The sequence below is a fragment of the Molossus molossus genome, unplaced genomic scaffold (genome assembly GCF_014108415.1).
Source record: "Molossus molossus isolate mMolMol1 unplaced genomic scaffold, mMolMol1.p scaffold_m16_p_18, whole genome shotgun sequence".
In the NCBI taxonomy this organism is placed as follows: Eukaryota; Metazoa; Chordata; class Mammalia; order Chiroptera; family Molossidae; genus Molossus; species Molossus molossus.
In genome coordinates, this window is record NW_023425353.1 from 61,541,144 (window position 1) to 61,568,615 (window position 27,472).

At 51.3% G+C, this 27,472-nt stretch overlaps 1 protein-coding gene across 1 annotated transcript in view; it reads right to left on the reverse strand.

Moving 5' to 3' along the window:
- The window catches only part of SLC6A20 (solute carrier family 6 member 20), a 32,513-nt gene extending 13,608 nt beyond the window's left edge, over nucleotides 1–18,905 (reverse strand). The window contains exons 1-4 of the mRNA XM_036266938.1: nucleotides 18,698–18,905; nucleotides 3,077–3,217; nucleotides 1,486–1,577; nucleotides 852–1,079 (exon numbers count right to left, since the gene is read on the reverse strand). Coding sequence (XP_036122831.1) covers nucleotides 852–1,079; nucleotides 1,486–1,577; nucleotides 3,077–3,217; nucleotides 18,698–18,818 — 582 coding nt within the window. The 5' untranslated portion in view covers nucleotides 18,819–18,905. The remainder of the gene's footprint in view (nucleotides 1–851; nucleotides 1,080–1,485; nucleotides 1,578–3,076; nucleotides 3,218–18,697) is intronic.
- Nucleotides 18,906–27,472: the final 8,567 nt, after the last annotated feature.

Here is a 27,472-nt window from a genome sequence, read left to right on the forward strand (position 1 = left end):
GAAGATGAGAGAACACACAGGAGGCGGCTCACCAAACTGAGGCGATGAGGAGTCTCTGGGGCAAAGCTGGGTCTGCCCACTCTGCCCTCACCAGTTGGTGTCCTTGGGCAGGTCGCTGTACTGCTCTAAGCCTCAGGGGAGTGGGGTACAAACTCTACCATGAGGGGCTGTTGCAAGGCTGAGACACTGGGCATGCCCCCCGAGGTGGATCTGAGGGACAGGCGAGGACACTGGGGGTCCGGGCATCTGCTGAACCTCGGGCAAGGTGGCAGGCGATAGAAACACTCAGAGATCTCCCTGGCGCAGAGCAGTTACAGGGACGTCCAGCCCAGCAGCAGTGCACACAAGGGGGCGCCCCCGGGAGGAGAGGTTACAAGCCAGACCCACAGCCCAGGGAAAGCAGCTCCACGGAGGTCCTCAAACCGGCTTCGAAGCGCCTGGACTTGCCCAGCCCCGGCGCCCAGGTCGCACCCACCCGAGTTCCCAGAAGCTGTGGGCGTCGGACTGATGGCGGAGCTGCACACCCTCCGACCGGCCCGCAGCTGAGCGGGAGAGCTGGGGCCAGCGTGCCCCAGGAAGTCTTCGACCACTTGAGGTTTTCACAGGTGGGGAAACTCCCCGTCGGGTTGCGTGGTGCTACGTGGGCAGTGTGCATTTGGGGCTGGAGGGGCAGAACGTCTGTCTGTCTGTCTGTCTCTCCCGTGGGGGAACGTCCTTGTTTGAGATGAGGCTGCGGCTCAGCCCCTCTGGCACCTGGACAGTCACCCAGCAGGTGGCGCTGGCAGCGCATGGCCGTAGCGCACGGCCATGCCCACCCCCCTCGGCTCGCCCCCGCCCTGCCCCCTGCCCACCTTGCCCGTGGACGCCGTGCCCCGGAGGATGCACAGGTACACCACCAGCCAGGCCAGGGTGAGGCACAGCGCCGGCTCCCACTGCAGGCTGCCGCTCTCCTGGATGGACGGCGAGATGTTGAGGGTTTTCCGGTACCAGAAGTACTTGGTGGAGGAAGCCTGCTCGCACTCCTGGTCGTAGCCCGTGCTGTTGGCGTTCAGGGGGCACACAGACCACGGCAGGGGGTCCTTGGGGTCAACACAAGCATTATACAGAGAGGTGAGGGCTGAGGCCAAAGGTCAGGTGGAGAGGATGGGGTGGCCCCGATAAGGGGCTCTTGGACGAGAAGGGTGCTGGTCCCCAAGGGGCAGCGGTTGGGGCACCTGAAGGCAGACAGGGCACCAGAGGGCTTGTCAGGGGCACAGATGGGGCTTGGGAAGAGGAGAGGCAGGGAGGGGTGGCCAGGGGGATCCACACTCCCTCCAATCCTGCCGGTGTCTGAGGGCCACCTAACTCCACGGTGGGCCTGAGAGGCGGAATGTACAAGGGACACGGGCCAGGCATCTGACAGCGGAGCTGACCACAGCCTCCTGTCCGTCCCCAGTGGTGGCCGCCCGCCTCGCCCGCCCTGCTCCCGCCGGCTCGGCCGCTCACCTGGAAGGAGTGGAAGAGGTACCAGAAGGCCCAGGCGTTGATGACATTGTAGTACATGGACAGGAAGAAGGAGACCACCACGCTGGCGATGCCTGTGCGGGACCAGAGAGCGCTGAGGGTGCCCACCCAGCCCCTGCCCGGGCCAGGCAGACGCCCCCAGTGTGCGGCCCGGGTGGCAGGGCCTCGGCTGCAGGTGTGACAGGGTCCCCGAGGCTCCTCTCTTCCCTCACCCTCCCCAGCCCCGGACAGGAGGCCGATGGCATCTTGGGGGTCTGTGTGCTAGCTGCTGGCGAAGGCCTTTCTGTGCCGTGGGCCCTCCCGGCAGTGTTGTGAGGGGGGCGGTTGTTTCCGTGCTCAGAGGGGACACGGGAGGCGCCGAGCTTGTCCCCCCCTGGGAAGAGGCAGGACTAGGGTTCAGACCTTGGAGAGGAGCCTGTGGTCGCTGCCAGACCCTGCGGGGGCTCCCTCCTGGCTCACCCGAGGTTAGCTCCCCTGGGCCAGTCCCTGCCCTAAGGTGGCAGGGGGCAAGGGTGTGAGGAGGTGTCAGGAGTGTGGGGACAGGGTCAGGTCTGCGGGGACCTGGGGTGGGGGGAAGAGGAGAGCAGAGGGATGGTTGACCATGGGCCCAGCCACCGCGTGCGCTCTGCCCACCCCTTGCTTCAGGGCATCTCCTTGGTAGCCTGAACCTGGCCACATCACTGTGGTGGTGCAGTCACAGCACGAAATCAGCAAATGCAAGAAGCGCGCCCCGCCCCCAGCTGGGCGTTAAGCATCCACTAGCAGCCCTGCTGGGCAGACACCTGGTGCCCTTCCTATTACACAACAAACCACGCCTCGGAGAAGCCCTCTGGGATTGTTTACTCGGCAGATTGTAGTGCCACGTGCCTCCGTGTTACAAGTTAACAGCCACTCCAGAGGAGGAGGCGGGCGGGGCACGGGACACAGTTCTGCACCTGACACAGTTGACACCCTGGCTTCCTGTCTGGGGCGGGAGGGGTGGCAGGACAGTGTGGTCATCGCTGGTCAAAGTTCCTCCAGCTGGTACCAGGAGGGTGAGCGTGTGAAGGCAGTTTAACCACCGCCCCAGGGTGCCCAGGGCAGGCAGGCTACGAGGCAGTGGCCCTCCTACCCCCTGTGTGCCCAGCCCCGTCACTGGAGGTACTGATGACACCCCTGCATCTCGGTGGTGAGAGGAAGAGGAAATGGGTTTATGCCCAGGGACTCTCAGGCCAGCGCTGGCTCCAAGCAGCTGCTCACCGAAGGACAGTCATTAGTCGCCAGCAGGGGGCAGTCCCCAGAAGGGCTATGAGTGGGGCAGGGAGGCACAGCTCCTGGGGGCAGCGCCCCCTCCCCTCAGACTAGCAGCCTTCGGCCCAGAACAGTGTGGCCTCAGGTCCCCAGTGCACCTCCTCCCTTCCTCACTGTGGGGGGCAGGAGCCAGCCCCTTAGCCAGTGTCCTGGGGCAGCCCCTCTGGGCCGTCTGTCCGCCCCACTCAAGGGCTCTCTCTTGGGCCTTGTGCTGGCCCCTTGCGCCCGCCCCCACCCGGGGAGGCAGGACGCAGAAAGGGTCCCCCCGGGAGCGCCCACCTACCGACACCGCTCAGGTAGGGGCTGATGGCCCTCCAGGCTCCGATGCTGCCCTGGCGCATGCGCTGTCCCACGGCTAGCTCCAGGTACAGGAGCGGCATTCCCTCCACCACGAGCATGATGAGGTAGGGCACCAGGAAACTCCCTGTGGGCACGCAGAGCCACCGCCCGGTCACCAGTGCGCTGTGCTCTGCAACCCGGCCATCCTCTCTGCCAACGCCCTTCCGTCCACCCGCCCTCCCTTCTGGCTTTCCTCCGGTCCACCCATCCTTCCACCTTTCCACACACCCACCCACCCACCGACCAGCCAGCCATTCTCCTACCCCTTCATCTTTCCACTCATCCACCCATTTCTCTCTTCCGCCATCCATCCATGGCTGACGGGCAGCCATGCCAGCGAAATCTCTAAGCCCTCCCATTCCGGCCGATAGATCGCCCGGGTCCCAGCTCCCCGTGCTCCCCCAGCCCTGTCAGAAGTCCCCTTCCCCAGTGGAGCCAGAATAAAGATGGCTTGTTTGGGGTGTATATCACGGCGTGCACGGATTCGTGTTCCTTGTGTGCTATTGGGAATCACATCCACCCCTCCTTGTCTGGTTGTCATTATCGACTCTAGTAAAATGGAACCAAGGGCCGGACTGCTCGGCCCCACTGGAACCGGGCACCGCTGTGGAGGTCCGGCCCGCAGCCTGGGAAGCTTTCAGTCCGCTGGTCTCCGGGAACTTGGCCGGGATGAAAAGCAATATAAAGCGGAATAAGCCTTCACATGGGTTCCAAAAATACAAATCTCTCTCATCCCACGATTAGTATAACTTCCTAACTGTGCGAACTGGAATCAAAGTCTGAGGTTCTATAAACACTGTCAGATCAAAGACTAGAAACTGAGAGTGGACAGTTTTGGTTCGCGGTTCTTATTTGGTGTTCTTACCTGGGTGGAATGCATCTGAGCCCATGGGCTAGTTTTTAAAAAAAATGTATTTACTTTTTTTTTTTTTATTATTGTTGACAGTATTACAGATGTCTCCCATTTTCTCTCTTTTTGCGCCCCTCCACCCAATCCCCGTCCCATCCCAGGCCTTCCCCACACTATGTGTCCATGGGCTCTGCATGTGTGCATGTATGTTCTTTGGTTAATCTCTTCCTGTCCCACCCCTTCCCCACTGAGATCTGTTGGTCTGTTCCATGCATCTGTACCTCTGACCTATTTTGTTCATCAGTTTCTTTTGTTCATTAGATTCCACATATAAGTGAGATCATGTGATATCTGTCTTTCTCTAACTGGCTTGTGTCACTTAGCATAATACTCTCCAGGTCCATCCATGCTGTCCTAAAGGATAAGAGATCTTTCTTTCTTACAGCTGCATAGTACTCCATTGAGTAAATGTACCAAAGCTTTTTTATCCACTCATCTACTGATGGGCACCTGGGCTGTTCCCAGATCTTAGCTATTATAAATAGTGCTGCTGTGAACATGGGGTGCATATATTCTTTCTGATTGGTGTTTAGGATTCTGAGGATGTATTCCTGGAAGTGGGATCACTGAGCCGGATGGCAGTTCTATTTTTAATTTTTTGAGGAATCTCCATACTGTTCTCCACAGTGGCTGCACCAGTCTGCATTTCCACCAGCAGTGTACTAGAGTGCCCTTTTCTCCACACCCTCTCCAGCACTTATTTGTTGATTTATGGATGGTGGCCATTCTGGCAGGTGTAGTTTTAATCTGCATCTCTCTGATGATTAGTGATGCTGAGCATTTTTTCATGTCTATTGACCATCTGTATATCCTCTTTGGAGAAGTGTCTATTCAGGTCCTTTGCCCATTTTTTAATAGGACTGTTTGTCTTCCTGGTGTTGAGTTTTCTGTAGATTTTGGAACTTAACCCCTTATCAGATGTATCATTGACAGATACGTTCTCCCGTACAGTAGGTTTCCTTTACATTTTGTTGATGGTTTCTTTTGCTGTGCAGAAGTTTTTTAGTTTGATGTAGTCCATTTATTTATTTTTTTCCTTTGTTTCCCTTGTTCTAGGTGATGTATCTGAAAATACTGCTATATGAGATGTCTGACATTTTACTGCCTATATTTTCTTCTAGAACTTTTATGGTTTTGCGACTTACATTTAAGTCTTATTTTATTTTTTTATTGTTGAAAGTATTACAGATGTCCCCCTTTTTCCCCAATGACCCTCTCCTCCCGTTCCCACCCCACTCCTGCCTCCCCAACCTAATGTCTGCGTGGATTGGTTCTGCATACATGCATATAAGTTCTTTGGTCTCTCTCCCCACCCTCTCATCCCCCATCCTCTGAGGCTCTCTACTTCCATGACTCTGGGTCTGTTTTGGTTGACAGCTTATTTTGTTCATGATGTTCCATAATAAGTGAAATCATGTGGTACTTGTCTTTTATCTATTTTGAGTTTATTCTTGTATGTGGTGTAAGTCAGTGGTCTGGTTTCATTTTTTTTTTTTTTTTTTTGCATGTTCTGGTCCAATTTTCCATGGGCTAGGTTTCAGTACTTAAAAGAACGTCCCAAAATATGTAGGCTTCTGTACATAAAGGTGTTTTGCTAGATTTGTAGTATATATAGACCCTTCCACATTGTTTTACCAAGGAGGCTTTAACTCTGTGTCTGTGATACAGTTCCTGGCAGGGATGGTGCAACTCAGACATTCGTTTATCTACTTACCTCCTCTAACAAATATCTTATCTGAAGAGTCTGAAAATATAGCTTACCTGAAGAGTCTTTGAAAATGACAACAATGACCCCAGTGCATGAGTGTGCTAGTGATTTTTTTCTCTCCTTGCTAGTGACGGCTCAGCCTAGTGCTGTTGCATCCTGGGAAATCCGAAATCATGATAATTAAAATAGTTGGGCTCACGCTGCAGCTCATATCAACATTACTTGGACTTATTTTACTAACTTGTCTTTAATGTGAAAAGGTATAGTTCCATCGATTTGATTCTATTTCAAATGAGGGGTAGAAGTGGTCCTTCAGAACACTTGGTGTTTGTGTTTGGGTTATACTCTGGTTCCTGAGCTACAAGTCCACAGAGCACGCGCTGGGAGAAGACACGACTCTGAAGTCCTTAGACAGACAGCGGAGCAAGGGCGCTGGGCCAGGGACAGAGGGTGCCGGGGTGGAGAGCCCAGCAAGGGGCAAAACTGGGAAAACAAGACCCTCTCCCCCAGGGCAACTCTCCTCTCTAGCTATCACTGGTCATGTGGTTTGGACCCCCGACTTTTCCTCCTTAAAGATAACATCTGGGCTTGTATTTCAGCTCCAGGCCCAAAAAGGCAGCAAAACCAGACAAGTGACACCCGGCTGCCTCAGGACAGCATGCACCGACTAGGGACCCCTGCCCTGGGGCCAAGCACAACCTGAAACAGCACACCTGGAAAGCTGACGTATATTCCATCAGAGCCTCCCGAGCCTGCCCCTAAGATCCCCACCTGCAGGAGAGAGAGAACGACCCTCAGCACGAAGGACCCAGCGAGGGCTCTTCCTGGGGGAGCACACCAGCGCCGTTCCTCCCCACGTCTTCCCTCTAGGGACCCCTCGGGACAGGCAGTGGGCCACGGCAGCTCCTCTTGGGCTAACCCCCGATCCTGCCTCCAAGGCCCCCTTTTCTAGACCTCCCGGAGAGCGGAGCAGCCACCCTTCCTCGGTTCACTGTCCTGAGTGTGCTCTGCCGAGACGTCCTCACCAACGCTGCCGCACTTCGTCTCACGACTGAAACCCCCTCCGAGAAGACAGAACGAGGTCTCATCCTCTCCTTCCTTTGCCTCCGTAACTTCTTTCTGGTCCCAGTTCTTCTACCACTCACTCCTTTACCTCCGTGACTTTCTAAATAAACGTTCTCTTTTTTTTCTTTCCTTATTTTCCATCATCATTTATCTCTTCTATGCACCCCTCCCCGTAAATAAACGTTCTCTTACACTTTGAGTCTTGACTCTGAATTCGTTCTTAGCCAGGACTCAAGTACCGAGGGGGCTGAACCCTGGTCTGACCCCGCGGGACTAACACCTGTGCCGGTCCCGCCGCCAACACGAGGATAATCGGTCTCACTCACGCGGTGTGGTCGTTGTTACTAACACATCCGATAGGCTTGTGTTTCTCATGTAGTGTTTATCCCAGTTAGAGTATAAACATGTTGTATTGCTAAGGTGGCTAAATAACCAAACACGGGTTTGTGTAAAAAGGGACTTGCCAAGATTTATTTGACTGTTGGATCTTTCTTTTTTTTTTTTTTTTTTTATCCTCACCCGAGGACACTTTTCCATCTTTTGTGCAGGCAGAGTGGGAGGGAGAGAGAGGAACAGAGAGAGAGAGAGAAACATCGATGTGAAAGGAACACATCGAGTGGCTGCCACCCGCACAACCGACCAGGGCCGGGGACAAACCGCAACCGAAGTACGCGCCCTCAGCGGGAACCGAACCCGGGCCTCTCAGGACCGTAGGCCGACGCTCTAACCGCTGAACCAAACCGGCCAGGGCTGTTGGATCTTTCTTGAACATCTAGCCTCTTAAAGAGACACCCTCTCTAAGGAGCAGGTAAACCACACGTGATGGAAATTCTCGTATTTTATTAAGGAATGGACTTTGGTTTGCCCACCCCATCTGTGGTATCATGGCTACAGATACAGTTGTTTACAAAAATTAACAGAAAAAGGAATTCCTAGTCCATCCTCTATTGTAGCGACGAATGGAGGCAGGACCACACAGAGTGGTGAAATACTGGACTATCACCCCTGCATCCGTCCACCCGGCGCCCCCCACAGGGAAGGGGTGAAGGGGTGCAGAAAACAACCCTCTCACTAGGCACTTCCTCCGGCCTCACCGGGGGCTGGTGTGAGATGGACGGAGATTAGCAGCCTGCTCCCCGCCCTGGAGCCAACACCTGGGCAAAGAATGTCAGCTGCCTCTCAATGGTCCAGCGTCACAGAATAGTCCTCCAGGCCTCATATCTTCAGAGATAAGGTAGGGGCTTGCTGTGTGTGTGGGGGGAGACGGGGGGGGGTCCCCAACAGACCGAGCCTAGGCTACCACTTCCTTTTAGGGAGCACCTCTGTGTGTATCTGTTTTATACAGTGGCCTTCAGCCTAAAATCTCACTTCTTTTTAATAAAATTGACTAAAACAAGAATTTAAAGCCACGGGTTCCTCAGACAAGCACCCTTGGTGACAGTGGGAGCCATCGGGTGTGAACAGAGCTGTGGACACCTCCCCACTGCCTGACGCACGGACAGCGCAGGCGGCCTGCTGGGGGCGGTCACCATATCCGACACCCCCCCCTTTGGTGCAGACACCTGACCCCCTGCTTCTCCGGTTGGTCCTGAGACAGGCCAGTGAGCCAGGACAAGGGAAACAGGGAAACTGAGACAGAGCTGAACACACTGATAGCAATTTACAGCAGAGACAGAGGGTCACCTGCCTAGACACACCATCTAGGCCTCCGGTGCATTTCAGCGCCAGACACAGAAAAGCAGCAAAACCAGGTGGGCGACACCAGGACCCCCTGCCCTGGCACTGACCATCAGCGAGGACCACGGCCCTGAAGGACACACCTGGAAAGTGATGACTATTCTGCTGAAACCCTCCCCTGAGACCTCCCCTAAGACACCGGCCTGCCAGAGAAACAAAAGCCCCAAGACAAGGGACCCCGCTGCGTTCTCCTTCCCAGGAGCACGCCTGTTCCCCCACTTCTCCCACAGGCACGAATCTCCTCAACTCTACGGGACCCCACGAGGCTGGCACCCAGGGCAGCAGCAGCTCATCCCAGACCCCCCTGAACTGTCCCCAGGCCCCCTTTCTCTGCCCTCCGTCTCACTGTCCCCAGCTTTAATAAGGGTCCTCTAAAATTCACCTGGAGTCTGTTACGAAACTTCCTGCACGTCCAGAGCCCACACACTGCGGCTGGGCCCAGGCAGACCGCTCAGGGCCAGTCCCTTCCTCTCTGCAGCCCCTCAGCCTTCCCCCCGGCCCCGGGCTCCTTGGCTGTGAACCTGAAAACAGGCCCAATGGGCAAAGAGGGCAGGACTTCTGCAGAAGACACGAACCCCGCTGCTGCAGTTAAGGGTTAAGGTCTGGTGGTGACGCAAGCCCGAGAGCTGAAGGCAAACAGGACACTCACACGTGCTTCTGTGAAAGGCATCCACTGTGCTGCACACTGTCCTGTAACCATGGGACCGCCAAGCCCTCCTGACACACGGGTGCCTGCATCACCCTTAAGTAGCAGCACAACGTCCCACTAGGAGAATGGGTCCAGATTCATTTCATCAGCCTTGGACACCTAGGCTGTTGCCCGTTCTCTGCCACCCCAAACCAAGCTGGGCACAGAGCCGGGTCCACGAGCTTGGTTATCTCCTCGGGACAGAAATCAGAGAAGCAGAATAGCGGGGAGCACGACCAGGTGCAGCCACTGTGGGCGTGCTGACCGCAGAGAGAAAGGGGGCGCAGGGCCCGCACCACGAGGCCCCCACGTTCCCCTGCTCACCCGGGGCCTGAAACCAACCCTCCCCTCCCGGCCTGGTGAGGGGTCTCAGCCCCTCACCAGGTTCCTCTCAGTACGCGGAGTCCATCTGAGGTCCCACCCGAGATGTCCCTGACGACAGGCTGTGTTGACACTACCTGTCTGGAGCAACAGCCAGACTCTCCGTGGTTGTAAGAAAACCTCATTGTCACCCAAGGTGTCAAACAGTAGCCACAAGCAGCCTGGCAAGGTCCACGGAAAGCTTGTCTCTGGCAGGGCCTGCCCGCGGCCCGCGGCCGGTGGGAGGCTAGACGTGCTGGGCCTGGTGCCCGGGGCACATGGGCTCTGGGGCCCTGCCCATCAGCAGTTCCTGTCACTCCTCCTGCCCCCAACCATCCAAACACACACACGATTCTGGTGAATTTGCTCTGCAGTCATTGTTTTCAACAACTAGAACAACTGAACATCCATACGCAGAAAATACAAACTTCAACTGGCCTCACGTCGTGTACCCAAACCCAAACCACCCTTCGGGATGGACCACAGATTCCCAGGGTGTCCCAACAATGGACACAGGTGCCTGTAGGGTCTATTACACTTTGAAAATGAAATGTATCTTAATAAACGCTGGCTTTATAACTACTCAAAGTTATATATACATTTTTGGGGGACATCCTATATATATGTACAACTCAAAATTATAAAACTTCTAGAAGGAAACACCGGAGAAAAATCTTTCTGACCTTTAGAGTCAACATCAAAGTGTGTCTTAAGAGACAACATCAAAAGCATTACCCGGGAAAGAAAAGATCGATCAACTGAACTTCCTTTTCATTCTGCTCTGTGTTAGGAGAATAAAAAGACAAGCTACTGATTGGGAGCAAATGTTTGCAAAACACATATCTGATAAAGACTTTGTAACTAGAATATATAAAGGACCCTCAAAACTCAGTCACGAGAAAAGAAAAGAACCCTGTACAAAAAGTTTGAGCAGACATTTCGCCAAAGAAAACATATAAATGGCAAATTAGCATGTGAAAAGATGTTAACAGCATCAGTGTTAGTTAAGAAAATGCAAATTCAAACCCCAACGGCATGCCAAGCACACCTGCTAGAATGGTTACAATCAGAGACGCTGGGAACACCCTTCTAGTTGCAGGATGGGAAGCAGCCCAATTCGTGAATCACTTAATAAAACCAATTAGATCTTCAAAAAGGAAAGACAAGGAAGGGAAAGAGAAAAAAAAGTGCTGACAATCCCGAGAGCTGAAGGATTTGGACAATGGCCACAGTGGCTGGTGGGCACTGCCGCAGCCTCCCTGGAAAGCGGTTTGGCAGTTTCTTGTGAACGTAGCTTCCTGACCATAGAAGTCAGCAACTGGAGTCCTAGGTATTCGCTGTAGAGAAATGCACACTTCTGTCCACACAACACTTACACTCGGATGCTGATAGCAGCTCTTTTCAGAAACTGGAAACAACCTAATTATCTTTCAGTGGGTGAACGGGTGATAAACGTGGGTACGTCCACGCATGAAATACTACTCGGCAATGAAAAGGAACCAACTACTGACGCTCCCAACAGGATGCCTGTAGCTGTGGCTTCATTTTCTTGGAACACGTCCCTGAGGCTGCACTGTACGAAGCCGGGCCAGGCAACCCAAGGACAGAGGCCACGTGGAGGAAAATTCAGGGCCCCACCTACTGGGCACCAATTGCCAACGTGTGAGGGGCCCAATCAGACCAGTAGGGAAACGTGCATGTATCTACTTGCTTCTTAATACTTCAGTGTGTATTTCCTAGAAACAAGGACACCCTCTCACACAATCCCAGTGCAATCAGCAAGATAAAAAAAAAAAGAATGCTGAGCCCTAGCTGGGTGGTTCATTGGTTAGAGCACCATCTCGCTATACCAATCCCTGGTCAGGGCACATATAAGAATCAACCAGTGAGTGCAGAAATACGTGGAAGAACACACCGATGTCTGTCTCTCTCAAATCAGTTTTAAAATTCACGCGGACACAGGACCACCTCTCTGCAAGCCTTTGCTCCCCGACTTGGCTCTGCCTCCTTCAGAGGGGACAGGAGAAACGTGGAGGAAGACGCCCAGAACTCGATCTCTAAGAGTCAAGGGGACACTGTGTCTCTAGAACAACATCGGGCAATGATGAAGAAAGGTCAATTCAAGAAATACGACCTTGAGAAATTACCCTGCAGCCAGAGGAGAGGGCAGACAAGTGGCACTCATAAGAGAAGCGACGCACACGGCCAGCGAGCCTAAGGCTCCGCCTGGAGTGAGGACCGAGGAGCGGAGAACGCTGCCCACCGCAGCTGGGACGCACGCAAATCCTACGGGACACGTCTCTGCCCGTGTCACCCGACGGGCTCACTAGTAAAGTGAGGAAAACATATTTACTACCTAGACACAGAGCTCATGCATTTTTTAGGTAAAAACTGCATATCATGTACACTTATATAACATCTGTAGGATACCTAAGAGCTAATAAAAAATAAATCAGGGTGGCCCTGGCAGGTTTGGCTCAGCGGTCAGAGCGTCGGCCTGAGGTCCAGAGAGACCCGGGTTCGGTTCCCGCTAAGGGCATGTACCTCGGTTGCAGTTTGTCCCGGCCCTGGTTGGGTTCTGCGGGAGGCAGCCACTCGATGTTTCCCTTTCACATCGATGTTTCTCTTTCTCTCTCTCTCTCTCTCCCTCCCACTCTATCTGAACAAAAAATGGAAAATGTCCTCGGGTGAGGATAAAATAAATAAATCATCAGGCTGTAGAGCCTCCTTTGCAGAACTAAAAATCTGAAATGTCTTCACAGAGCAGAGTAGCATCTATAGAATTTCAAGGAAAAATGATTTGGGCTCCGTCGTGTGGGAAACAAAGGCAAAATGTGCTTAGAAAGGGAACCACCTGTTCAGTATTTCTGAAAAAAACATTCGCTGATCAACTATAGTCAATCAGTGTTGGATCACAATAAAGAACTTAAATGTGGAGTTATGTTATAAAAGAACTAACCAGTGACAAATGCACTCGACAGGATTAATTCTAAAGATCATATTGTTAATATCATTATAAAGTAACCCAAATGAAAAATGTAATTCTCGGATGAGAAGACATGTAACATTAGGAGTATGAAAGTCCTCACCGTGCACCTGAAATACTGGGAAATTAAATGAGGACAAGGGGAGAAACAGGGCATAACAGTGCACTGCCGATTTCAACTTTCCTTCTGGATACTGACAATTACAGCAAAGAAGTACCTTTTTCTTTAAAAAATTAAATTAACCACTACTAGACTGAAAATAGGATTTATACCTTTGAAATCACTTGAGAAGATACACTTTATTTTGTAAAAGATCAAAATAAAACCCCAATAAGAAGAAAACAGCAAGGCCATACAAATGTGATGAAAAATAACAGCAAACAAAATATGATAATAAATATAAATAAAGCAAATTCTTCCACTAAAAGATGATAATCATTTGGGTCATAATCACCTAAAACTGTAAATGACTTTAAGTTCCACACTGGAGAATGGGTAAACAAGTATGTTATACCTGTCAAGGGAATATTATGGAGCTAAGTTCATTTTTTGTTGTTGTTGTTGTTAATCTTCACCTGAGGATATTTTCCTTTGATTTTTAGATAGAGTGGAAGAGGGAGGGAGGGAGAAAGAAAAACATCCCTGTGAGAGAGACACATCAACTGATTGTCTCCAGCATAAGGTCAACAGGGCCCTCTGGGATTGAACCTGAAACCCAGGTGCTTGCCCTTGACCAGGAATTGAACCTTTGACCCCTCAGTCCAGTGCTCTAACCATTGAGGAAAACTGGCCAGGGCTAAGTTCATATTTTCAAATAATATTAAATGACCTTGGAAATGATAGTAGGTTAAGTTAAAAAAAAAAAGGCAAGACACTAAATTACATATAAAAGTCCTCTTTTTTCTTTTCTTTTTTTTTAGCCTCACCCGAGGACACTTTTCCATTTTTTCAGACAGAGTGGGAGGGAGAGAGAGGAAGAGAGAGAAATATCGACGCGAAAGGGACACATCGAGTGGCCGCCACCCGCACGACTAACCAGGGCCGGGGACAAACTGCAACTCAGGTACGTGCCCTTAGCGGGAACCGAACCCGGGTCTCTCTGGACCGCAGGCCGACGCTCTAACCGCTGAGCCAAACCGGCCAGGGTCTGATTTTTCTTTTTAATTCTCACCCGAGGATACTTTTCTATTTATCTTCAGATAGAGTGGGAGGGAGAGAGAGAGAGAGACATCAACTTAAGAGGGACACATCTACTGGTTGCCTCCCGCACAACCCCGTCCAGGACTGGGGACCAACCGCAACCCAGTAACGAGCCCTTGGCCAAAATCGAACTCGAGACTCATTGGTCCTCTAGCCAACGCTCTACTGCTGAGCCAAACCGGCCAGGGCTAATTTTTTAATTGAATTTTTTAGAGAGAGGAAGGGGGAGAGAGAGAGAAACACTGATCAGCTGCCTCCTGTATGCTCCCTGACCAGGAATCAAACCCACCACCTTTTGGTGTATGGGATGACGTTCCAACCATCTGAGCCACCTGGCCAGGGCTGGTTCTAATTTTTTAAAGCCAAAAATGTGTTAACAGTCCTGACCTCTGGGTGCTGAAACTTGGGGTGATTTTGTATTTTATTTATTTGTTGTGTTTGTAGTTGTCTATTTTCCAAATTTTATAACATGTGTAACCCCAACATGCACACAAATTTGTCATTCTAGAGCATGTTGCTATTTTCCTTATTTACCTTATCTGTTTCCTAAAGCCAAGAATATCACTAGGAGAGAATTCCTTCTGCGTTACATGGATCTCTGCAAGCCCTTGCGTCTGGCTCGCTCTCTGAGACCCTCGGAGAGGCAGCTGGAGTCAGCTGCTTTCCGGGGAACGTTTCTCAGGCTTCCAACTCCTCCTCCTCCTCCTCCACGTACACACCTTTGTCCTCTACAGGGCCCCGCTGCTGTGGCTCCGCTCCAGGCTGGGTGCCGACCGCGGGGCTGTGGCTCCAGCGATGTGCCGGGTTGGCTCACACTTGCTTACCAGAGCTGGCTCTGCCCATCTCTTCCCAGCCCTGCCCCCAACTTTTCTGAACAGCTCTCCCCGCTGTTCATCCGAGGCCAGGACTTTGCTAGTCTGCCATCGGCCATGGAGGGAGCATTTACACCACGGTCATCAGCAAATGCTACAAATTAGGTCCAAAAGCCAGTTGTTCCGCACTTACCAGCAACCCACTGCCCAGGTTCTAGCAGCTGGCGCCTGGGAGGGGGGCTTCCTTAAGTGTGGTCCTTCGATGGACACCACTTAAGAGCTTGTCAGAAATGCAGAACCCTGCCCTCCTGCGGCTATCTGAGTCAGAATCTCTGGGGGTGGGGTCCAGCAGTTTACCAAGATCCTAAGAACCGGAGGAGCAGCAGGGGCTTTGAGGGGAAGGGGACATCAGGGATTACAGTGTCATTGTCCTACTGCATGGTCAGGCAGCCTTTGATTCCCCCTCTTCATGGTTCAAATATCACATAGAGAAAATTGAGGAGGGAAAAAAACGTATTTCCACGAGCCACACAACTGTTCTCATTTCTCCACGTTCCACGCACAATTGGAGTACGTGAGTACGTGCGTACATAAAACCACACTTTGCCCTGCGCATTCGTACACGGCACATTTGCATCCCGACTTCTTCCCTAACAACTTAGACTTTGACATGATTGCCAAGACCTGCTGACTTTTTCAAGAAGAGATTGTGTGTAGTTCCTGCAGCTGCTCCCCGCAACCTCTGACCTAGGGCCAGCACACCGCACAGAGGTTGGTACCTGGCATGTAATCTGCAGAATTAACATTCCTCATGCGGGCCTGGCCCCCAGCGCAGGAAGAAAAAAGCCTCCGTGGTCACAGGCTGAGCCCCGTGGAAAGGGGCACAAACCCCTAATCCGTTTATTCTGGGAAGTATTTTGGCACAGCTTGGCTCTGCGGTTGATCAACAAGCTCTTTGTTGAGGGGAGTGGGGGGGCGGGGGGGATTGGGGGTAGGAGGGACCCAGCTCTGCTTGGAAGGAAGTTACATACTGCTCCGGAGCCTTTTCTAGAGTGATTGGTTTACCCTTCGGCTGTAGGTAAAGAATGGGTCTGTAAACTGCCTGGGTTTGGAGGGACATAAATCACTTATTAATAGGCAACATTGTTGGCAGCAAAAGGCTTGGGAAAACTACCGGCATTCCCACCTTATGGACCTTGTGGCTTTTCATAACAGACCTGGCTCATTCATCCAACAAATGCTTATTGGTGCCTCCTCTGACCCCGCCACTCCACAGAGTCCGGGCTAGTAGGAGTCAGAGAACCTGGAGAACAGCGTGTGGTCCTTTGGGGCTCACACGGGCCCAGACAGGCAGTGGGGACAGTCAGGGAGAGGCCTGGCCTTGAGGGAGGACAGGAGCCCTCCAGGTTGATTGCAGCTCCCCAGGGAGGAAATACCTGTGGAAGCAGAGTAGGTGTTTCCCAGGGAGAGCTGGTCAGAAAAGTTGGGGGAGGGGCTGGAAGATAAGTGGCAGAAAATAAGGTGGAAATCGGGGCAGGTGTTAGGTGGTCAAGTCCTCACTGGGCCAGGGTAAACTACTTAGTCATCATCCTGTAGACAGATGCCTGGGGGCGCCATTCACCCAACCAATATCCATCCACCTCCCAACCTATCCACCCATCCACCCATCCACCCATCCACCCATCCATCCATCCATCCATCCATCCACCCACCCATCCACCCACCCATCCACCCACCCATCCACCCATCCACCCACCCATCCATCCACCCACCCATCCACCCACCCATCCACCCATCCATCCACCCATCCACCCACCCATCCACCATCCATCCACCATCCATCCACCCATCCATCCATCCATCCATCCATCCACCCATCCACCCATCCACCCACCCTTTCACCAGTGTCCACTCACTCCTTGACCTTCATCCATCCATCTTTCTAGCTACCTGCCAGCTTGATATACTCTGTGCCAGGAACACATTTTTCTTTCCTTCTCCTGAGAACTCAAGGTCTTGTGGTTTTCCCAGCAGTTCCTTATATCTATTCTACTTCAGGGCTATTGTGTCCACCTGCAGGCTATTTGGGCAATGGTGTTGTTAGAAACAAGGAATGAGCCCTGGCCGGTTTGGTTCAGTGGTTAGAGCGTCGGCCTGTGGTCCAGAGAGACCCAGGTTCGGTTCCCGCTAAGGGCACGTACCTCAGTTGCAGTTTGTCCTCGGCCCTGGTTGGGTCGTGAGGGTGGCAACCACTTGATGTGTCCCTTTCACATCGATGTTTCTCTCTCCCTCCCACTCTACCTGAACAAAATATCAAAAAATGTCCTCGGGTGAGGCCAAAAAAAAAGAAAGAAAGAAACAAGGAATGATATAGTCAGGTGACAGCAAGGCTCACCTGGCCAATGTCGGGGAAAGAAAAGGTAGCATGGCAGGTGTGCCGACGCAGGACAAGGAAATCGCACCTTGATGACAATTATTTCGAAAGGCAGTTATGAAATCGCTATAGCATATGGCAACACACGCCCTTCATGTAACTATGATGTATTTACGCCCTTAAAATTAAACAAAAAGAGTCAGAATTAAAAATGCAGTGTTTAAAAAAAACTATGGATTAATCTTTTTGTTGAGTTTTTTGTTTTTGTTTTTTTTTAAGCTGGTGGGGGCAAGAGAGAAGGTGCAGTGTTTTAGGTCTCAAATGGGTTAAATTTTGTAAATATTTTGGTCTAACATCTTTCATTGTCCTTTATGGTGAAAAAGACATTCGTGCAGATTATAGAAGACGTAACACACACATACACACTACAAAGTAAGCGAAAATCACCCACAGATAACTATTCTGAACACTTCGGTATATTTTCTCATTCTCTTTTCTCTGTATATTTTACATTGCGACCATTCATTTGCTACAGCGTCGACTCTGACTCCCCATCCCTCCGTTTAATATATGACGTGAGAAAATACGAGACATTTTGTGAAACATGATCTTAATGGCTGCGAAGAGCACCCCGAATGGACGGCCCATGCTTCCCGAACCAGCGCCCCTTCCAGTGGAGGGCTGAGGGGGTTCCCGGGGCTTTGCTTTCATTTAAAGATGGAGACCACCCTTCTCTCAGCTGCCTCCTGTCAGACGCTCATTATTTCTTTCAGGTAGAATTTTAGAAATGGAACAGTTAAGAAAAGCAGTTTGTTTAACGCTGAGACGTCAACCCTTATTGCCACACTGCCCTCCAGAGAGGCAGCGGGCCTCCACGGAGTCCCTCGGCATGTCACCGGCGTCCCTGTCCCCCGAGCGGTGAGAACGTGGTGTATGTTGCTCTCTGTCTAGTGGGCATGCTGTGTGATGCTTCAGAGAAATTTTCGTTGAAACAAAAGCAGAAATAGAACGATTTGCCTTCCTGCCCTCTGGTTCCAAACCCCAAATCATGATTTTTATAAGAAATCTAAAGAAATAGCCCTGGCCGGTTTGGCTCCATGGTTGGAGCGCCCGCCAGCAGACTGAAGGGTTTGGGGTTCAATTCCTGGTCAGGGGCAGGTACCTGGGTTGCAGGTCTGATCCCCGGCCCCAGACAGGGTAGTGAGGGAGGCGAGCAGTCAGTGTGTCTCCCATCCATGTTTCTCTCCCTCCCTCCCTCCCTCCCTTCCACTCTATCTAAACAAAATCAATGGAAAAGTATTCTAGAGTGAGGATCGACAGAAGAAAAGGAACTCAGCGAAGGCGCTCAGGGTCCTCTCAGGATCCTCCCATGTGAGTCGCTGCCGGCGGCGGGGAATACAAGTTTCGGTCTGCAGCAGGGTAGGAGCTCGCTGAGCGAGGCCGTTCTCTGCGGACCGCGGACCGTCCCTAGAAGCCCAGCCATCGCCGCCTCGGACCGGTCCCGAGCTCCCCGAGGTCCCGAGCTCCCCGAGCTCCCCGAGGTCCCGAGGTCCCGAGGTCCCGAGGTCCCGAGCTCCCCGAGCTCCCCGAGGTCCCGAGCTCCCCGAGCTCCCCGAGGTCCCGAGGTCCCAGCTCCGGAGCCGCAGCCGGCGCCCGCGGGCGGGGTAGCGGGCGCCCGGGGCTGGGCACTGGCTGCCCTGGAGCCCGGGCGGGCGCGCACTCACCTCCGCCGTACAGCTGGCACAGGTAGGGGAAGCGCCACACGTTGCCCAGGCCCACGGCGTAGGAGATGCAGGCGAACACGAACTGCAGCGGGCTGGCCCACAGCGGCCGCGCCTTCTCCATGGCCCCGGAGCGCTGCCTGCGCCGCCGCCGCTGTCCGGCTGCCTGTGTCCCGGCCGCCGTCCCGCCCCGCGGCCTGGGGGTGGCCCGCGCCTCCTGCACGCCTTCAATCGCTAATCTCATTAACGCTGGGGAGGGCGAGGCTGGTGAGTGGATGACGGCCAGCCCCACCCCGCCCTCGCCCGCCGCCGCCAGGAAGCCGCCCGGGAGTGGGGGTACGTGCGGCGCCCGGGCCGGGCTCCACGTCGGGACTGGGGGTACCTGCGGCACCCGGGCCGGGCTCCACGTCGGCATTGGGGGTACCTGCGGCACCCGGGCCGGGCTCGACGTTGGCATTGGGGGTGCCTGCGGCGCCCGGGCTGGGCTCGACGTCGGGACTGGGGGTACCTGTGGCGCCCGGGCCGGGCTCGACGTCGGGGGCTGTGGGTGGGTTAGCTGTGCAGTTTCCCAGAGTGGTCAGGCTCTCGGCCACCTCCCCATCATTGGTTGAGTGCCTGCTGTGTGCTTTGTCTGGGGACGGGGGTGAACCTTCTGCAGCGGATATTCTGGAAGTCCGCATCCAACACCCCGAGATGCAAGGAAGGCAACTGAGGCAACGCAAAGGGGTTGGCAGTTACCAAGGTTGGGCTGGGATGGTCAGGGAAGGCTTCCCAGAGGAGGAGACCTGACGTTTGCTCAGAGACACGAAGGAAGCAATGGACACCCCCTCTTGTAGGAGATAAGTCTTTCAGGCCGCCCCATTTCTGTCCATTCAACAGAACAGCCCTGTGTGCCTACTGTGCGCCTGCGTGCCTGCTGTGTGCAGGGCCAGGGGTGTGGCTCTGCAGTGCCCAGTGCAGCCAAAAGTTGGGTTTTGAACCTTGGCTGTGGGGGATTCTACTTCTCAGGCCAAGGGATGCCGATTCCGATTTTCGCTTTGATTCATTAGGCTCGGGTTGGGGCCTAAGAAACCTCAGGTTTCTACCAGTCTTGCAAGGTGACTGGTATAGGCAGTTGGTCACTGGACAGGCTAAGCCTGGTAGTTTGTGATAACCAGGATTTATCTGGCTTTGAATCTCAGCCAAGCATGTTTCCTCATCTGTAAAGGGAACAAACTTTCCCCCCACCTCCCAAGGGCTCATGTGATAAATAATTGATAACTTAGCTCACTACCTGACACATAGTAAGTGCTCACTAAAGAGGCCATTGTTACAAGTCCCCAGTAGGGCTGAAGGAAGGCATGTGTAACGTACTAAATAAGTTAATATTGACAACACTCTTTGAACAGTATCTGGTACACAGTAAGAGCTAAGATTGTGCTTGATAAGTAAACACATAAATACATACCATTAAAAAGAAATGAAAAGCCAAGTTGCTAGTGGAACTCTCACTTGAAGCCAAATGAAATCACCACTTTGGGACAGTCCCCAGTTGGACTTTCCCTGGAGTTCCTGCTTGGCTGGTGGCAGAGGAGAAAGTGGGGTACAAGGAGGAAGGTGGAGACTCCTTGGGCACCTTCTCTTCCCTCGAACTTTCTGACTCCAAAAAGCAGAGCAGAAAAACCCAGCAGAGCAGAAAAATCCAGCAATCCAGCAGGAGAAAGCATTTTGATTTTTAAACTTTGGAATCTAGACAGTGTTTTTCCTACCCCTTGTCTCCTCCCCGAAGCAACCCACCATCCTGGTTTTTGTTGCCAGAGGTTAATCTCAGCTGCTTTGAGCTGTTCAGAAATGAACTCCTCTGCTTCATGCTCTTCTGTGTCTGCCTTCATCCGTGGGGCTCCTTCGGATGCTGTGGTAGGCGGTTCCTTCTCATGACTGCGAGATGGTCCACATGTGAAAAACTCCGGTCCCGAACTGGACACTTGTGTTGGGGATCTTATGGATGAAGTGGTAAAGACATTCTAGTATGTGTCGTTGGGTCCGAGCACATACTTGCAGCTGGGCCCTTCTGGGCCACAGGCTGGGTGGGTGTCAGCTGGAGTGGCTATTGCCCAACTGTTTCTGGAGAGGTTGTACCAGTTCACACTCCCACGAGTTTCGGTTGCTTTGCACCCTCACTGACTCTTATTCAGTTTTTAAAGTTCTATCCAGGCTTCTGGGTGTGTTGTGTCGTTCACTGTGGCTTTGAATTTGAACTACCCTGAAGCTGACAAGGCTGCACCTCTCCACGGGCTAATTGGGTCGTTCGGATGTCATCTTTCAGGAAGTGTCATTCAAGCCTCTTGCCAGTTTTTAATGGGCTTGTCTGTCTTTTTCTACTGACAGTTCTTTCTGTATTCTGGACATGAGCCCTTTGTCAGTTTCATGAATTGCATGCTTCTCTTAGTCTGTGAGTCGCCTTTTTCTTGTCTTCTGATGAACAGATATTCTTAATTTTAACAAAGCCCAATTTGCCAATCTTGGCCTGTGTCTTCTCCTTTAGTTTGAAAAATGTCCTGCTGCAGAAAGTTCTCCAAGGTCATGAAGAGACTCCCTGAGAGCTGACATCTGTGGCAGTCCGTCCGGGGCTGCCTTTGCCAGGCCTTTGCCAGGCTGCTGCCATGACAGAGGACGAAGACAAGGCATACGCTGCTGCCTCCCGCTGTCTGCTCGACACATTCTCGTTCTCACACGTGCGTTCTGCCTAGCGGGTACCAGCTGGAGGTGGCACTGAGGAGCAGCTGGGTGCCTCCGAGAGATGCCCGGACAGCTGCCTGTCCCCTGGACCAGGAGGCTCCTTGGACTTGGTTGGTTTGACATAGGCAAGGCCCCTCTTCAGTTCCCGACCCCAGTGGGGATTAGGCCAGCCCCTCCCCCCTCCCGTGTGGCCAGACTCCCTGGAGCCTGCCCAGAGTACGCAGCTCTCAGTGGGAACTGTGGCAGTACAGAGGGACACCCCAGATAGCCCACAACAGGACCACGTCCTCAGGAGCAGATGCTCAGGGCTCCACGTACCTTCCTGAAAGCATCGGCCAGCTCTGGGAGTGGACGGACAGGCCTGGGAAGGCCGTGTCCTCCCACCGGAGCCGGCAAAGCGGGAGTGTGGTGGCTGGCAAGTGTTTAACGACCACGCTGCAGTCAAAGCATTTGCCAATTTCCGTGGTGTAAATATTCCCACGATGGCTACCAGCATGGTGTCCCTGAGTGCAGAGTTGGGGAGAGAGGAGCAATGGCACCCCACTATCCCGAATTCCCACCGTACGTACGCAGTGGGCATCTGTGACCGCAAGAGCATACACGATGGTGTAGTAAGTAATTAGAAAGCAGTGGGTGTGGAGTATTGTCTCTGCTTTAAATCATTTGTTGGTTTATATAACTCAATTTTTACTAATTGTCGTGTTTAAAATCAGCTCACAAATTCCTGAAAATGTACCAGTTGGCACTCAGCAGCCTGCTGGGGCTGGGAAGCAGGTTCTGAGTGGCAGAGCCGTCAGTCAGGACTCAGCTTTCGGAAGGATGGCAGGATTATCTGATTTCTGAAGAGGGTGGAGAGAGAAGGACGGCCGTGACTCAGTGCACCGTGACTCAACTGCACAGGTGTGGCCACGGCCTGGTACCAAGATGCCAGATGCTTGCCCTGCCAACTCCGGCCACGTAGCTGTCAGTAATCAGTGCGCCCGCTGTGACTGAACCCTCGGGAGTGCTCCCAGTTCCCCAAGAGAGAAAGTCCAAAGTCCCCGGCCTGGTCTGTAAAGCCCTGGGGAATTTTTTTTTTTTTTAAATGGGTCCTGAGGAATTTGACCCTTGCTCACCTAGGTTCCAGGAGAAGCTAGACTTTTCCTCTTCTGGAAAATGTGCGTTTGTATACTTCTGGGAAGTTCCCTTAGCCAGGAACACCCTCTCCCTTCTATGCTTATCTATTCTTGAAATATTACCCCCCTCCCTTTTCTTAAGAAATCCTCCCCTGAGGATATTTTTCCATTTTCTTCAGATAGAGTGGGAGGAAGAGAGAGGGGGAGAGAGAGAAAAACAACATGAGACACATCTATCAGTTGCCTCCCGCACAGTGGAACCAACCAAGGTATGTGCCCTTGACCCCAACTGAACCTGCGACTCTGGTCCACGGGCCGACACTCTAACCACTGAGCAAACTGGCCAGGGCGAAATATTACCTTTTAAAGAAGCCCAGCACCCTAACGGCAGCCAGACCCGCCACGCCCAGGTGCACATGTGGTTTCTCAGGCTTTCCGTGCCGCCCTGGCACACACTGGGCAAGGCTTGTGTCCGCTCTGGTCTGTGGCTGGCATGTCTTCCTCAGTCCCCCTGGTGTGGCGCTCGTGGCTGAGTCTCAGTACAAGGTAGTTGATGAATGAAAAGCCTGCTATGGAATCTGAGCACTCAGGTATAAAGTGATCCTATTGTCCCATGGCATCATGTGACATTCGCATTTCAGAATGTTATTCAAGTGTTTTAAAATAATTTTTATTTATTTATTTTCTGAGAGATTGAAACATCGATGTGAGAGACAAGCATCGATCGGCCGCCTCCTGCAAGTCCCCTACTGGGGATGGAGCTCGCAACCCAGGCATGTGCCCTGACTAGGAATCGAACTGGGACCTCAGTCCATGGGAGGTCACTCAATCCACGGAGCCACACCAGCTGGGCGACATTCAAGTTTTTTATTGTCCACCTACTCTGTGCCAGGAGCCTGCTAGGCTGGAATTCTAGAAAAAACCTCTGTACAAGACTGTCCTCCCTCTATGCTGTCCAAGGGACCCACTCATTCTCCCTCTGGGCACACAGAGACCCACAGAGCCCAGAGAGCCGTGTGCAAATCTCCTGGGGGAGATTCTGTGGAGGAAATGCTGGGCTGCTGGTGGGACTGGCCTAGCTCAGGTAGTGAGGCTGATGGTCCTCTCAACAACCTGGGGAGCCCTGCCTCAGGTATGTGCATATGTGTGCATGTGTATGGTGCATGCACACACATGCGCATATGTACATACATCTGTGTGTGCATACATGCATTGTGAGCATGTGCACACACACATGTGCATGCCTATGGGTATATGTGCTCACACATGTATTCGCACGTGCACATACATATTTGCATGTGCACGCATGTGTATATACATCTCTGTGTGTGCATGTATTTGTGTGTGCATGCATGTGTACGTGTGTGTGTGTGTGTGTGTGTGTGGTGCTGGAGTGGTCAGGCCTCTGGCCCTGGGCTCTCAGAGCTGCAGGACCTCTGGGAGCACTGCTCCCCGGGCATCGGTGTGCCCACGGACCCCTGGGGGCTGGTTAAAATGCAGAGCCTGCTTCAGTGGGGCCAGGATGGGGCCAGGGCTTCTGAACTCCCACAAGCTTCCAGGGGGTGCCGTTGCTGCTGGTCCAAGGCCCTGCACCCCACACCAGATCCTCCAATACTTCCCATATGCCAGCCATGTCTCTCATGGATTTCAACCACCATTTTTGCTAAATTTGTGAACCACATAAACTGTATTATTTTCAATTAATTCTCCTTTCCATTTAAACACATTTTTAAATGACCTTATGTCACTACCACACATGTAAAGTGTTTTTCTAATGCATCTTAAGATAAATTGACAAATGTCAAAGTTTTAAAACGTCTATCTGTGGTGCCGCGTCTGTTACTGGAAAGGGAAGCTGGCTGGAGCGGGTCTGCATAGGGCCAGCTGGTGGTGTGTGGGCTCTTACTTCGTGCAGGAAGGGTTTCCCATGAGTCCGGGTGGATTTCAGAGGACCTTTACTAGAGCTGGGGACAGTGACACAGGAGGGGCTGGGGAAATGAGCCTGGGCTGATCTGCTTCGGCTCACTAAGGGGTCAGAGAAAAGGGGGACCTGGGGACAGGTTCAGGGAGTTTGTCTGGGTCGAGCTGCTGCTGCCCATTGCTCCCCTGGGTGCCAGCCTCGTGGGGTCCCTTAGAGTTTAGGAGATGCAGCCTGAGGGAAGAAGGGGGGAAGGGCGTGCTCCTGGGAGGCAGTGCACATGCTGTTCTTTGGAGGTTTCGGTTCTCTGTGTTTGAACTTTACATTATGGGACAATGTAGAGGTTATTCTTTAGTGTCTGACATTTTTTTGTCTCACATTATGTTTTGGTATTTTAAGTTTCATTCAAGTTGGTATGTGTAGCTATAGTTGATTTTTTTTTTTTTTTTTTTGCCAGTCTACTGTATTCCCTATGTGGTTATAACCACAGATCATTTATCCATTTTACTAATGATGGACACTGGGATTATTTGTGAGTTCTGGCTGTTATGAAGAATGCTGCTAGGGACATTCTGGTACATGTGTCCTGGTGCACACATGCAAGCATCTCTGTGGTTGGAGTTGCTGAAATGTAGTGTGTATTTTCAACTTTGCTAGATGATCCCTAAAGTGGTTGTATCAACTCATATATATGTATTAATACTCCCACAACAGCCTGAGAGTTCCTGTTGCTTAATATTGCATAGTCTGATGAAAGCAGAAAAGGAGTCATTAAAAATTCAGAACAAATAAAAAGCAAAAAGTAAGATAGGGAAAATAAGTCCTATCCATCAGTAATTATAGTAAGTATAAATGGATTAAATGAACCAGGTGAAATGCAGAGACTATAGACTGGAATAAAAAATCCACACAATTACATGTCATTTACAAGAAACATACCAAACAGAAGATCACAGGAAAATTTATAGTAAAATAATGAAAAGGATATTCCAGGAAAATGTTATCCAAAAGAAATCCAAAGAGAGCTGTATTACACCAGACAAAACAGACTTTAAACCAAAAGGTGTTATTAGTGATAAAAACAATATTTATCACTAGAAAGAATATGCTCAAAGTTGAATACAACTTAAAAAATAGCTTCAAAAGACAAGAAGCAAATATTGATAGGACTACACAAAGAAACTGACATATTTGCCATCATGGTGCTCTCTGCACTCCTGTATCCATTATGGATAGATAAAGCAGAAAATAAAAGAACAGGAAAGAAAAATAATATAGACTAATACAATAAAAACCAAATGGAACTTCTAGAAGTGAAGAATTCAATAATTGCAATGAAAAGCGTAATGGATGAGTTTAAAACTCGATTAGACAAAACTGAAGAGAGAGTCAATGAACTCAAAGATATGTCAGAAGAAATGTTTCTGGAACATCACACAGAGAGATAAAGAGAAAAAAACATGAAAAAGCAAAGCTATATAAATAAGAAACACAGGGCAATAAAGTCTCATGTATGCTTACCTAGAATTCTAGGAGGAGGAGAGAGACACACTGAGACCGAGTGATATTTAAAGTACTGAGAACTCAGCATTTCCCAGATTCATGCAGCCCAAGAATCCTGAGTAGGACTAAAAAAGAAAGGAAAGAAATACACACTGAGATCCAGCATCGTTATCGTGATGCTCCAGAACATCATGGGGAGCCCTCAATCCACGTCAAAGTCCTCACTGCAGAAAAAAGTTTAGTTTGTGGGATTTTGAGAAAATAAGGAACAGGTAGAACAACAAGTAACTTAGAAGAGCAATAAGAGTTAAGATGGTCTAAGTTGGTGAATAACTTCAGACTTTGTGAAAGTATGTCAAGTAAAAATTTCCAGGAGTTGTACCCCCAATGTTTTTCTTTTTTAAATCTTCACCCAAGGAAATTTTTATTGATTTTAGAGAGAGGGGAAGAGAGAGAGAGAGAGAGAGAGAGAGAGAGAGAGAGAGAGAGAGAGACATCAATGTGAGAAAGAAATATTGACTGGTTGCCTCCTATACACTCCCTGATGGGGAATCAAACCTGCAACCTAGGTATGTGCCCTGACCTGGAATCAAACTTGCAGCCTTTTGGTGCACGTGAAGATGTTCCAACCAACTGAGCCACCTGGCCAGGGCCCCAAGTGTTGTTGTTGTTGTTGTTTTAATATGTTTTTATTGACTTTAGAGGGAAGAAGGGAGAGGGAGAAACATCAATGAGAGAAACATTGATTAGCTGCCTCCTGCACACCCCCTACTGGGGATCGAGCCCACAACCCGGGCACATGCTCTGGTAGGGAATGAACCTGGACTTCTCAGTCCATGGGACGTCACTCAATCCACTGAGCCACACCAGCCTGGCCCCAAATGCTTGTTATAGCGCCCCATGGTCTAATCCGGTTTCCTACACTGCATTTGGTTGCTATGAATAGAGGTGTTTTTAGGACAGTTTTCCCACCCTTTTATTTTCATTTTCCCACCATATTAACTTTCTGAAGAGATCAGGCTAATTGTTTAAATTGCAGAATGTCCTACTTCAGGATTTGTCTGATTGTTTTCTAGGGGGTCATTTAACACTGCCTTTCCACCATGGAACTTGCAGAGAATGTGCTCAATTTAGTCTTCATATGGTATCTATATATTATATATTATAGCATTGTTCATTAGGCAGTTAAAATGTTTGTTGTTGATGGACTTGGGGAAAAATGAGTGTATAACCTTTCTGAGTTTACATCTTACATTTGCAAAATGGGAGACAGTACCCCAAGCAAAACAAGAGGCAGAGACACCCCCAGCATGGCGAGGAACTGCTGGCCAGACCGGAGGGGAGGAGGACGCACAGGACAGCCTGGGGTGGCCGCGGGGGGCGCTGGCTCTGTTTCCGGCCCTGCTTCTGCTGTGAGACATGAGAAAACAGGCGGGACACAGATGACTTAATGGCAGCCTTAACAACGAGAGAAAATGAGAAGAAGTCTAAGGCTTGAAAACAAAGAAGGCTTAACCCAAAACA